Source organism: Micropterus salmoides, unplaced genomic scaffold (genome assembly GCF_014851395.1).
Source record: "Micropterus salmoides isolate LMB-PRFRI ecotype aquatic unplaced genomic scaffold, ASM1485139v1 Ms_hic_scaffold_3, whole genome shotgun sequence".
NCBI lineage: Eukaryota > Metazoa > Chordata > Actinopteri > Centrarchiformes > Centrarchidae > Micropterus > Micropterus salmoides.
The window spans coordinates 25,569,258-25,583,590 of NW_024042261.1; the positions used below are offsets into that span (position 1 = coordinate 25,569,258).

The window sequence follows — 14,333 nt, forward strand, 5'->3', positions numbered from 1 at the left end:
TCAGCAGGGACAGGGAAGATGGTTAAAATTGATGGGAAGATGGATGGAGCCAAATACAGGACCATTCTGGAAGAAAACCTGATGGAGTCTGCAAAAGACCTGAGACTGGGACGGAGATTTGTCTTCCAACAAGACAATGATCCAAAACATAAAGCAAAATCTACACTGGAATGGTTCACAAATAAACATATCCAGGTGTTAGAATGGCCAAGTCAAAGTCCAGACCTGAATCCAATCGAGAATCTGTGGAAAGAACTGAAAACTGCTGTTCACAAACGCTCTCCATCCAACCTCACTGAACTCGAGCTGTTTTGCAAGGAGGAAAGGGCAAAAATTTCAGTCTCTCGATGTGCAAAACTGATAGAGACGTACCCCAAGCGACTTACAGCTATAATCGCAGCAAAAGGTGGCACTACAAAGTATTAACTTAAGGGGGCTGAATAATGTTGCACGCCCAATTTTTCAGTTTTTTATTTGTTAAAAAAGTTTGAAATATCCGATAAATTTCGTTCCACTTCATGATTGTGTCCCACTTGTTGTTGGTTCTTCACAAAAAATTACAGTTTCATATCTTTATGTTTGAAGCCTGCAATGTGGCAAAAGGTCAAAGTTCAAGGGGGCCGAATACTTTCGCAAGGCACTGTAATTATAAAACCACAAACTTTTTTCAGTGAATTAAACAAAGAAAATAATGTGTTAATTAGTGAACTTTTAGAGGTGCTGATGGGCAGATTTGCATAAGCCAGGCAAGTTGTTTCCCTGTCTCCAGTCTTTGTGCTATGTTAACCGGCTGCTTGCTGTAGCCTTATATTAAATGAACAGATCTCTTTAAATACAATGCAAAGGAATAAGTCACTGCAAGCAGAGAGCACTGTGTGGCTTATTTCTTTTAGTCAGTAAACATAACTGTTCAATTTGATGGTTGGACAGAAGAAAGTCATTGCAGAGTTTCAGGATGCAAGTATCTGTGGAAATTTAGAAAACAAGTAGGGTCCTGTCCATTATTGGAAGAACAAATAGAAACGCAAATTATTATCAGTAAAGCAGAGGTTAAATGTTTAATCTGGGAAAAGAAAAGTGGCACTGCAGCACTGTGCTGTTAACATAATGTTGAAGATGGTATAGGGAACACCAGACAGGTTTGTATGAGGGCTGTCAGGGTGGGAGTTGTATGGGTATGGGACACAGAGCAAGATGATGAAGAATAATCTGAGGGAATTAGGGGTGCAGGAAATCACATTAAAAGGATTGCTGAGTATGGGTGAGAAAGCACAGGTCAGGGTACTGTTAGCTAAGGGTCACAGGAGATTTTATAGGGTATGATGGATAAACAGGAATAGGTTCCTAGAGTGGCTGACATGGATAGGGATTTTATAATAGACTAAGGTGTAAAGCATAGAGGATAAAGCATAGTTTAGTGTGTGTGTGTGTGTGTGTGTGTGTGTGTGTGTGTGTGTGTGTGTGTGTGTCCAAACCTCAATAGTGGTGGTAACTAGTCGGTGGTCTTGAGTCGTCCTAGATAGGCTAAGGATTCCAAAACCAAAAAAAGAAAAGTCTTGGAGGAAAGTACAGAGTTTAATGTGTGGACAGATGCGTTCACCACCAACGCTGCTGATTCACAGGTGCTGTGTCGAATTGTGACCACCAAGAATTAAGCCCTACATGAAGGCTTACTTCGCAGGAGTGCGCACAACGAAACGGTCAGTGCCAATACACCATAAGCAATAAACACTATGAGATTCCTATTATAGTTTGATTTCAAGTGTGTACTGAATGTTAAGATGCATTATTTGGTAGAACTGATAGTAGCTGCATCACCTGGTATTTAAGCGTAGGTTGTTATGTAGACTATCATATGAATGAGCCTATGAAATTCACACTGTCAATAATTTCATATTGGCTCATTCATTTGATAGTCTTCCTGGCTGAGATAACAGGTGGATGCAAATCTTGGCAGGTAGAAAATCAGTTTTGCTGAATAATGCATCCACCTCTTAAGTTTGTTTTCAGACACTTGAGGGTCAAATTCTGTTAGCAGCTCACATTTTGGGCCATTTTTAATTGACATTAAGAATTTCATACATATAATACTGGTGGATGTAAACCTTGGCATGTAGGCCTACAACATCTGCTCTGCTGAATAATGCACCCACATCTTAAGTTCCTTTTCATACACTTTGCTGTGCTCTTTGATCAAATGCAAATGCCCATATTTTTGACTGGTTTGGCTTGACAGTGTGAATTTCATAGGCTACACTTTGTAAGAGCCATATTTAACACCAACCTACACTGAAATACCAGGTGATGCAGCTACTATCAGTTAGCCTATACCTAATCATGCATTTAGCCTAACCAATAGGTAACCAATAGGCCCTTAACACTCAGTAGGCCTACTTGAAATCAAACTGTGATAGGAATCTGATGGCACTGACAGAGTTCATTTATCAACATTAATTTTTCTGCAATTAAAAAAATGATTTTAAGATAACAGTTTGTAATGGTCAATCATTTATCACCATTGATAAACTCCACAAAGAATATTATATTGTTTTTAAATAATACTTTGCCATAGAAATCCTTGCAATGTTTGGCAGTTTATAGCCTAGTACAGCCTGGCCTACAGTCTAGCCTACATTGGTAGGCACAGTGTGGCACAATACCTGTAACTTTTGCTTGATCTGCAGCGAGAAATTAGCATTGTATGGCTTAAATGTGGGTAGGCCTACAGAAATGTTTTGCAAAAAATATGGCTCTGTGATTAGTAAAGGTAACTAACACCACCATAGTGTTTTGAGGTCATGAGTTGTGTCTCCAGAGAACCCTACACAATTTTGCTACACAATAAAAGGGTAATACCAAATCCCACCTCTTGTTCCCCCTCTTCTTCTTTACTCCTCCTATCCCATCCTTCAACTCTACAGAGCATACCACACCTCGCTAAGGTACCTTCTCACTGCAGTCTTATGGTTTCACTCCTTCTTTATAACTATAACAAAAGGTCCCATACCTAGTACACTAACTGCCCTCATATGCCCCTAGATTAACTAAAACCCCTAAAAAGCTTCACACAGTCAACTTTTGTTCTAAGATGATTATTTGTGCTATCTCCTCCCAAGTGATCAGGTGCAGGTCACCAAACAGACTCCATAACCCTGTGAAGATCAGGCAGGTTTGATATATAGTGGAAATTACCTTACAAAACTCTGTCTCTTGGTACTCTGTCAAACATTCCTTCACAGCAGCTTGCACACATTGATGAAATGTCCCTCATTTCCGTGAATATACAACACCATACTCATTGTACCACAATGTAAACCAGATAGTCTCAATTGAATGCTAACTATTAGTACTAGAGTGCTTTCCTGTGTAGACTGGGACTTGTGATAATTTTACATGTGCAAGAATGAGATTATTGTGCTACATTTAGTAAAAGATTTCTTCTCTACTTGGCCACTTGGTGGCAGACTTGTGTTTAGGTTTAACCACAGGGATCCTCACAGTTAGGAACTTGAATTATTTCCATAGAAAGATACCTGATTAGACAAAGATGCATAATGTATTTGAGGTATGTACAAAAATATATATCAGTGCATATAATACCTTACTTGAGCCTTTACAATTTACAAAATCCAGACAGTGATATATTCAGGGCAACAATCCTGTAATCCTGCCTCATTATTGGGATGCGCTGCTCTTCGCCAACTTTCACTAGCCAAATGAAGCATATTTTCTTTTGTAGTGAATGCCCATGGACCATGTCAGGATTTTTGCCTTCAGCTGTAGTTTCACGCCTTGCTGGGCACAGGTTTTTATCAGGCCAAGCACTCCTAGCCTCATATTGACTGATTCACAAGTCAGATATACTGTGGTTTCATGAGGATGAATTCTTCCTCCATCTTTGATCAACAAAGAATTGCCATAATTGCACAATCATTCTAAGTGCCACAGCACAAACCTTGTCTGAATGTTCAGAGATCAGCCTAGAAATAAATCGTGGTTTTGACATGAAGTAGACATAAAACATATTAATTTATGCACAGACGATGATAATGTGTTCCTGATCTCTGCTGTAGATGTGATTATTTTCACGAATCATGTTGTTACTTGGGCCATTGTGTCTAATCTAATCTATATGCCTATTGTTTGCTCAGTGGGTGATTTGCCAATAGTGTGTCCAGAGATTTGTTATTGTTTGTATATGAAGAGTTTCAATTCAAAATGCCAACCATTAAAGAAGCAAGATGACTGTGGAAATGTACAAATACAGAAACCTTTTGGCTAACACAGTAGTCCCAGGTTTATGGTGTAATGGGAAAATTGATTTAACCAACCATACAAAATGTGTAGATGGTATGAATGGGACTTTTTGGAAACCAACTTGTCTTATCATTCCAAAGAAAAACACAGTGAAAAGAGTGTGTTTAACCCACCAAAAACACTATATAACAACAAACACAGAGACACACACCCAATAGTGCAAACAATGTTCCCTCAAAACAAACCCATTAAATTACACTATAATACATTACAATAGCAGGGTATTGTCTTTTTTTTTTATGTGACGGATCTCTACACAGGTGACTCACAAACTTCCCAATCATTGCTAAATTTATTTTGTTTCTCAAAGAATCACAAGACTGAGTCATACCAGTTATGTAGAAAACATTCAGCTTAGTTGGTTATATAAAATAATAATATAACTTTAAATACACTGATGTATGGCAAACTCTTTATTAAGCCACAGGCTGCACTAGAATAAAATAAAAACAAAATGTACACGTTAGGCAAATACTTTACAGTGACAGATTTTTGTCATATAGGCGCTACAGAGCTCTGTACGCCAAAACAAACAGACTCAGGAACAGTTTCTTCCCACAAGCCATCACTCTGATGAACAGCTGATTTCTGACTCACAGTGTCAGGAACAATTCCTGTGCAATAACCCAGTAACTCTGTCTCTAATCAGCCACCTGTTTACTGGTTTCCACTTATTATATTTATTCACCATTCTCTATTTCAGTGCTGTTCATACTATGTCATATTGTATATACTGTATACCAATACACCTACCTCAGGTCATAAGGTCATAGGTCTTATTTATTTTTTCCAGCATCCTTTGCACTGTGCTCCATCACACTGTGTAGATGTGTACATGTATGTGTACCTGTATATCATATCCACCTTCAACATGTATATAATGAGAATAGTTTACTCTTGCATCCTTTGCACTCTGATTACTGCACTATTTGTCAATTTGTCAATATGTCTATATTGTTTTGTTCATAGTGTGTATATTAGTGTTGTCTACTCTGTAGTTTGTGTCTGATTTTATTTTATTATATATTATTTTATTATTGTATAAGTAAGCACATCGTGAGCAATGTACAATCCTGAGTCAAATTCCTTGTATGTGTACACATACCTGGCAATAAAACTGATTCTGATTCTGATATGGTAAGGTACAGTACATAAAGCATATGTTTGGTGACTCTCAAAAACTTCTTAGAAGTCTATTTTCTTATAAAAGGAAACATAGGATATAAAAGTGCTGTCTTTTTTGTTAATGACCAAAATATAACATGTAATAATTATAAAACTAACCAGCCAAGTGTTAATCAGGGAATATGAAGGTATCATCACAAAGTTAGTTGAAAAAAAAACATGTGCAAGATGTAATGCCATGTGTGTATGCGTGTGTCCAAATGTCTTTCATACTTACAGTTTAAGGTTATCATCATGGACACATTCGCTTTAATGGCTCACATCTGTTGGAAGGTATAGCTTAACAATAGCACCTGGCAGGAGGCTGTTTAGTTTAGTTAGTCTAATTGCAGTAGCTGTGTTACCATGCACAGGTGTCACATACCTTTCTGTCTGTGGACCCGACCGCTGCTAGGAGTAACCCACCCCCACTAGTTTTATTTGGGAGAATCAGTCACAGCAGGTCACATGTAAAAACAATAGAAACAATACACCACCCCTCTGAGTGTTTTGAGAGCGTTTGAGTCTGCAGATAGCTTTGTTTACACTTTACCATCATGGTGATAACCTCTAGCATTGTCCTTCATGGAACACAAATTAACATGTAAAGAGGAAACAGAAGACAGTTCTTCAAAGACCCTGAGGAAGATGTTAAAAAAAAATAAAGTGCACTACATACGATGCCATGGAAAAAGCAGATTTTTTATGTGACTGGAGAGAAGAGGAAATGAGGAGGATAGAGGAAAGGGAAGCAAAGGAAGGGAGAGGAGAGGGGAAAGGGATTAAAAATAGCAGAATAAAAAGGAAAGCAAAGAAAGGGAGATGAGAGGAAGTGAGGTAAAAAGAGCATAGAGGACAAGAAAGAAAGGGAAAGGAAAAAAGAAATATGGTAAGCACAGGAAAAAGAGAGAGGAGAGGAAAGAAAAGGAGAGGAAATGAAATGAAAAGAAAAGAGAAGAAACAAAAGAAAGGGAATGGAGAGGACAAGACAGGGCTTCAGAAATGTTTTGGGATGAGCTTGGACGTGGTTGAGAACAAAAGATTCAGTTATTGTGTTTCTGTGGGGAAAAAACAAGATGGAGGTGTCCACTTACAAGGCACAAAAATAGTTACCTGTCAAGTCCCTCTAGTGCTGCTAAACAAAAGGGAGACATACCATGGTAAAACTTAAACCAAAGTTAACCAAATTTAAGTATTTCAAACTAACATTAAAGTATGAGGTATGTAGTCTGTGGTTTCAGTAGTAATGTATATGTGAAGGTGTTGTAGTATGCAAAACAAGATAAATACCACAAAGCAATAGTCCAACCAAAGAAAACCAAACTAAATAGGAAACCAGGGAGCCGGCCCGCAGGGAGGTCTGAACTGGCCTCCACAGCAGCCTCTTTGCAGAATGAGAAGACAGTCCCAAATACTCTACAGGGCAATTATCCCAGGTGCCCAGAGTTACTGCAATCAGCTCTTCCTCTACGAGAGAGAGAAAGGGAGAGAGAGAGAGACAGGCCACACCCACTCATGACCCCACAGGGTGTCACAACTGATAACCAGAAAGATTTCCTGCTCTCTCATCCGGAGGAAATCTGCATGTGCAGCACAAATTAATTTTAGCACCATTCAACAAGCAAGCCTTTAAAACAGGTTTTGCTTATCATCCTTTACATGAATTGTATCTGTTCCAACAAAGAGAGTGGATATGGTAGACTTTAGGTAAACAGAGCTTTGTGGGCATAGACAGGTTGCTAGTATCTGCAGTAGGGAAAGCAAAGCCCCTGGGTATTCATGCCTGCACTGTCTAGTGAGAACTGGTTTGGCTGTGCCTGTTATTGTGTGATTTCACTTTATGTGGTACAGTCAGTTGTGCCAGGAATGTGTGTACCCATAAACCTTTGTTTTGCTTGTTCTTACATTTCAAAACAGAAATGAAAGGCTGCACGAATACACAATTAAATTTTATATCAAAAACCAAACTAGAATGAGAACAGTTAAATCTCCAGAGATCTTTATTTTTTGAATATTGCAGTGGTGTGTTGCTATCATGTATAAATATACCATTAATATTGGTGAATGGTGAAAAAAAAATATTCAGAGAGCTCTTCATTCTCAGTACAGGAAATGTCTGGAACTACTGCAAATGTTTAACAAAAATGAAATCACACAAACTGGGAACAATATAAAAGCACTTTCAGGTAGGGATACCAAGTAAAGAACAAATTATGTGTTATTTATGACAACAAGGCAACACAGATATAAATAATCAAAGAAGTTTGGTAATTGACATTGTAACCAGCCAAGCATTTACCAGTGTATATAAATATATAATTTCAAATAAATAAAGTTAACTTAGAGATCATCATTAGACTGTAATCAGCGAGCCCTTGACCCAAAGCACAAATAATCAAAGATCATCTTAGGCACACAACTAAATGCAATGCTCGTAACAACTACCAGATACACTACGACTTGTTCTCTCTTACAGCTTCATTCTCTATAGATCAACTATAGGTAAGTAAAACAGTAGTATTGGTCGGCCAGGAAGGCTTTACTTTTCAGTCAGGACAGTTTGACTACAGTGTCTTTGCATTTCACATGTGACAGCAAACAGTTTGGCTTTGAGTTCAAAGGCTGTCCATTTAGTAAAGCTACGTCAATAACAAAGCCAAGCCCAAAATGCAAAGTTGCGTTATATCAATATTTGCTCATGCTCAGTGCTGAGCACACCTTCCTGACATGCCAACAGTTAAAAAACAGGAGATTAAAAGAGGGCTTGGTACACATATATGCCGTTAGATTGTCACCAGTAAAGCAACTACACAGTGGCTTGAAATGTGCAAGTTTGCATTACAGTGCATAATGGCAACTAAAGAAGATGATGTGGTTCTGATACAAAACCATATATCAACCATAAACATTAAGTGCATGTCACAGATAGACACATACATAACACACATAATCAAAGGGGTACCCCGCCGATTTTACACATCATGTTTAGTTTACTCATCACAGAGTCCTACTTAGACTGTGAAAACAGTTGAATAATTTCTTCTGTGGCTCTGAAGGGTGCTTGCCTATGGCTGTGTCTGAAATCACCCCCTCGTTCACTCATTCACTACTCTCTATATAACAAACACGCAATAGTGTCAAAGTGTCATTGTCACTTTGTGTCATCACTGGCAGGTGTGAGGAGTCGCACAATGGTAATTTTCATGCCATGAATACTACTTTTTCATTCCAGTATTTTGAACTTTTGATGGCACTATATAGTGTATAAATTTCACAATCAAAATTCTGACACTATGAAATGGCAGAGGGTTAATATAGTGAATTATAATGTAAATAGTGATTTCGGACACAGTCAAAGTATGAAAACAACCCAGATAATGTCAATAAGGGTTGCTTTGGCTTGGGTTTGGAGACTACGCATTTTTAACAGAGGCCATCTTGGGGTGTTGTGTTTAAAAGATGCTGTCTTCCAAAAGACCCTATTGAGTTGTATTGTGGGAAATGTACGATCCAGAGTACGGTTTTGACTAAAAGTAAAGATATCTCGGCCTCTGCTGCTTTCATTATGATCTCTCTCTTTTTAATCCGCTTCTAATGAGTCCCCAGATTTTATAGAAGCAACAAAGTAATTCGCTGAGATTCCCCTTTACAGGCTGTAGCTGAAAAGTGTTGATGGAAAGAAACAAGTCTAGTTGTATTTTGTAGTGAGACGAGCATGCAAATGTTCTTCCCACATATGGCCCTATCATGCAAAAACCCAGAGGTCGTATGCACTCACCCAGGACATAATGAGAGAAAAACAAAAACAAATACGACAAACAACATTTCACAAGATGTTTCACAGCAAGGGAGTGAAAGTAATGTACAGTTGTGTGTCTAATACCATGGGTAAAAGCCAGACGGTTCGGGATAAGGAGGATGATAAGGCTGTGATTTCCAAATGATTCTATTAAGATCTTCATGATTTCAGTCTTGATTAGCTGAGGTGACAGACCGCCATGGTTCGGGATGAATGTGGTGTAAAGACGTGCTCAAAATGCTCCATGAGCTAAGGAGGTGAGTTATAGGAAATATTTGGGGACTCATGCTAATCCACACATTCGCTGCATCTTTCCCCCAATATTCTCTACTTCGTTTAGGTCATGAGTGCCATGGTGCTCTCAGGCTGGCCTCCAAAGATCCCAGAGAAAAACACCAGTGCAAGTCGCACATGGATGGGCACAAAGACATATGAGGTGTAGATCACCATGGCAATGGCCGAGAAGAGGATGGAGTTGAAGATGGACTTTTCCCAGGGCTCCAGGACATAGATGCCAGTGATTAGCAGGTACTGGTAGTACAGCCAGGCCAGGTACTCCCTAAAGTTCTTGAAGCTCATCTTGCAAGCTGGAAAGAAGGGAAATGGAGGTGGATTGTTCAAGCCGTAAGAAAGAGATTGTGAAGGAGGATAAAAACACAGTGGAGGTGAGGGAGGAAGAAAACTGGATGATAGTGATTACAAGAATTTAAATAGTTTGTAAAAAAAGTACACTCTTATCTTATGAGGACACAGAGGCAGCATCTTAAAGAGGTGGTATTGTGCTTTTTGGCTTTTTCCCTCTCCTTTATTGAGTTATATATCTTTTTTGTGCATGTAACAAGTTTGCAAAGTGAAAAAGCCCAAAGTCCAGGCCAAAGGGAGTTCCCATCTCCCACAGAAAACTCTGCTCTGAACCGCTTGAAAACAGCTCGTTTGTAGTCCAGCCCTTCACTTACTTTACTTGTGACATCACAATAAAAACGCGTCATAAAGCTTGCAAAGCGGCTAGCAGAGGTCAGGCACACCCTCAAACCAAGCTAGTCTGAGCGGAGGCCCTTTGGCTCGACTAGCCTTTGTTTGGTTTTCCAATTCAGAAATGTTGTACCAGTACCTGCTTCCAGGTACTTTTTGTTCGTATCACCTCACCTCCATTGAGGTTCCAAGCAAGCTGAGGGATACTAAAATGTAACACGAAAACACGACAGACTGCTGATTGGTCAGAGAGAATATTCACTATTCACTGCATCATCATTGTGTGCACCAGGCAGAGGCCAGCAACAGGAAGTTTTATATTTTACAGTTTTCGTATGGAATTTCATAACTAAATCCACTTCTGAGAAGTTTTGAGGTGAGAAATCAGCTGTGTAGATTTCAAATATTGACAGTTTTACGAGAAGTGATGGCGGAACAAAAATGTGCTTGAATATTTTCGGAGTTGAGGAGCTCCGCAAGTGGCTGCGGGGGAAGCCTGTGCCAACCCGCGGGAGGAGCGCGTGAGGCCGGCCAGCCGCCCGCTCACAGAGCCCTCTGCTCCCACCGTCACACAGACCGCTGCAGCAACAACGGCAGAGCAAAACACAGCTGGAAGGTTGAAACGTTTTAACTTAAAAAAGAGAAAGCTGTGTGGATCGCTGGTGTGTGTGTCGCATTGAACATTACGTCGCGGCAGTTGTGTGTGGTGTTGCTATGACTACAAGCTACGTACTATCTCTGTCTGCAATGGAAAACGGAGCAGGGCCGAGTAGAGTCGAGTCTATCGATTTGCGCTATGGTAGCATTTTTCAGTAAGGCAGCATAGATCGTCAGAACACCGGCCACAGTTCAACGTTTAGTCCTGATGGAAAGATGTGGAACATGATGTTGTGGACTTGAGAGTAACTTATACTATCTGCTAGGTTATGGTCTCAGTCTGAAGCGGCTGTGATTTGGATCACGCTACCTTGTTTCTTAGGACCCGCCCTTCTCTGCCTCTGATTGGCTAGTAGTCCTTACCTGGGAACTGCGCATGTGCAACTCCCAACAAAGAATTTGTACAAGTAAGATGCATCACTCTGTAGCTCAAGAGCGGAGCGTACAACACATAGGGTGAAAAGAGGAGCTGCAGCAATGTGCAGTATGAGAAAAATATGGTGTTTTTTGAAAATGAAACCATTTAAACCTGTTCTGGTACAACCCCTAATTAAGATTTTGAACCTGAAAATGAGCATAATACCACCTCTTTAATGTAAACTTCTGCACTACACGTCCTGAATTCAAAATGTTACTAGAGGTATAGCAGTTATATCAGCAAAATGTACCCAAAGTATTAAAAATCGAAATACCCGTCAGTCTTTTATAATATTATAGCATTATCATTACTCATGAATTACTGTGTAAGCAGCATTTTAAAGCTACTGTTAGGTAGTTTAATCTACAACAGTGCATCACATATTATGAGCTGATTATATATTATAAATGTGAGCAACCTTCAAAGTTAGACATTATGTCCTAATAGCCCAATATTTATGAATACTCCTTAAACTGATTAATATATGTTCTGCACTGTGCAACCACAGTGGAAAATAATCCTTGTAATTGTGGCTGTGTGTTTATTAATTAGAAGGTGTGAAAGGGAATTAGGAGCTCTCCTCTAGTCCCCCTAAACCTACAGCATAGCCCTGAGGGGGCCATTTAGCAGGCCTCAGGAGAACTGAGGCACTTATAGAACTCAGTTGGGTGGGTAGGGCAACCCCAATGAAATGAAACCCAGGGCTCCCACATAAGAGTCCTCACTTACTTTTTTGGCACACTTATTCCCACACTTGACACACATACACGTGTTCTCCACACACATGGGACACTTAGAAATAAGTTTATGCACTAGGTAATGAGCAACGGGTACAGCACAGGCCAAAACACGCACTTTGATGTAAAGATGTAAAGCTGTCTTTACATGGGTTGAATCAATTAGAATTGGTTACTTTAACGTTTTCCAAATGTTTCATTAAAAAAGCAATGTGTTTGGCTGAGGTAAAGGCTAACAAAGCTACAAGATCTGGTAATGCAATACACGGGCAGGGGGCGGGGCCAACAGGTGCGCTGCAAGTGCAGGTGTAGGCCTAGTCATCTGGCTTTCTAGAATACAGGCTACTTTAAATAGGGAGGATTTGGGGGGGTTCCCGCCCTTTTCAGTTACTGTCTGCAACCAAATTAACTTCCCTAATGTAAATAGCTTACTGCAGTAAGACTGTTGTATTGAATTTACAGTTAAAGCGCATTTAGGTCGCATTTCGTTATGATCAGCATTTTTTAATCAGAATTAGGATAGGACCTTAATTAAAATGTCTTCCTAAATCACTCAATTAACAAGATTGGCCAACAAAACTGTAGAAGAAGTTATGTCCCGTCCAGATGGTATAAATGTGGGATAGGCTATGATTAATGATCACATATGATAGGCTACATTTTATACATCACTATTGCTGATTTTTTTTAAGTACACACAATATTTGAGGAGATATATCAGCTCCTGAGCTCTCACAGTAGCCTGTATTGTGTTGACTATAATCGAATCCATATATTGACTCACCTTAGTAGCCGACGTATGATCCCCTGGATATCTAAAGAGAAAACTAGAGAGGCGAGCTACAGACAACGGCCCGCGTCCTTCTGCTGATCCGCTGCTTTGTGTAAATGAAAAGCTGTCTCACTAGTTTCCACCGGCCTGTAGGTTATGCAGACTATGAGAATAACACCACACCCACAAACCTACTCGAGCTTTTACCACTCACCTGGCTCACAGATCATGGAGTGACTATAACGTGTGTTTACGCAGCACCCCCCCCCCCAAAAAAAACAAAACAACACAGTTCTTGGATCAGAAGGAGGAGCCGATGTGTTGATTGTAGCTCTCCTTCAGCCCTGTAAAGCCTGCTGCTTCGTGCAGCATCTTTAAACTTTCTCCAGTCCGTGTCGCATTCTTCTGCGCATCTGTCCCACCATGCTGCAGCCCGACGCCGCCCCGCAGTAGCTACCTTCTCTGACGTGTAGGGCAGCGGCAGCAGCAGCAGGAGCAGCAGCCAGGATAACAGCATGGAAAAACAAGCCGAGGCTGCACAGACGCCACACTTATGCACTTATACCGCAGCGTAGGGATGTTTATATTAGGCATTATAAATGCAGTCTTTGCATAGTTCAGAAACGTAGCTAAACCATTCACTAACATTCCTGTTTCTCTCTCCTCCTCTGTGATAGGTAAGGACTAAATAAGAAACAAACTGGACATATTTTCACTAGAATATATTGCAGATTTTTTCGCAGCCTTTTCAGTGCATGCAGAATGTACAGGACCTGTGTTCTCAAAGTAATTTTGGAGATTAATGTTATCAGCAATTTTGAAACAATTTCTCTTTTGTATATCTAGTCTATGCTTTTCTGCATTTTGGTGGCAGATACATGATTACATTACATGACTGATAATGCTATATTGAAACCAAGAAACTCAGGGCCAGAGAATTGACTGATGCGTTTGACTGCAGGTGCTGAATCCATAAACCTATCAGGCACCAACCACAGATTTTACTAACTCAAGCGGCAGCTGGGTCTCAAAAGCCTACTACGCACACTCACAAAATACACAAAATATATTCAGAAAAGTATTAATTTAGCATCTCTTCTCTTCAAAGTCACTACCTAAAGAGAAAAAAAAACACAGAGGGAAATCCAAGTACAAGCTGAGAAGCTGCCCCTTTGTTTTGATGCAATCCCACATACAGTGAGAAAAACTGTACAAGTGTCACAAGAATGAGGACTGGTTTAAAGTCTAGACGTATTGTATGAACATTTTCCACTTGCAGAGATTTAATACCTCTTTGTAGTATCAATATTGACTGTGTGTCTTTTCATGAACTGGCCTGATCTGCTCTGCTAAAAGTACTTTGGAAATCATTATTCAAATCAGACAGTAAGCCTCCTTAGACCTTAATAGCTCAGATGTTGTTGAGACTCAAAGCTCCAACAAGATCTCACTAGTCTTTTTATACTTAGAATGTGAGTCTGTAATACTAGAAATTAG

General features: G+C 39.8%; 1 protein-coding gene across 2 annotated transcripts; it reads right to left on the minus strand.

Annotated features, from left to right (window-relative positions):
• Nucleotides 1-7,458: 7,458 nt before the first annotated feature.
• On the minus strand, nucleotides 7,459-13,353 carry sptssb (serine palmitoyltransferase, small subunit B). 2 transcript variants are annotated; one of them, XM_038694247.1, is made up of 2 exons: nucleotides 13,051-13,353; nucleotides 7,459-9,867 (listed from the first exon to the last, which is right to left on the minus strand). In XM_038694247.1, exons 1-2 carry the CDS (start codon nucleotides 13,064-13,066, stop codon nucleotides 9,617-9,619), a joined length of 267 nt encoding a protein of 88 aa, XP_038550175.1. In that variant the 5' UTR covers nucleotides 13,067-13,353; the 3' UTR covers nucleotides 7,459-9,616. The 2 variants fall into 2 exon arrangements, with proteins under 2 accessions (XP_038550175.1, XP_038550176.1); XM_038694248.1 differs by lacking the exon at nucleotides 13,051-13,353 and adding an exon at nucleotides 12,849-13,037.
• Nucleotides 13,354-14,333: the final 980 nt, after the last annotated feature.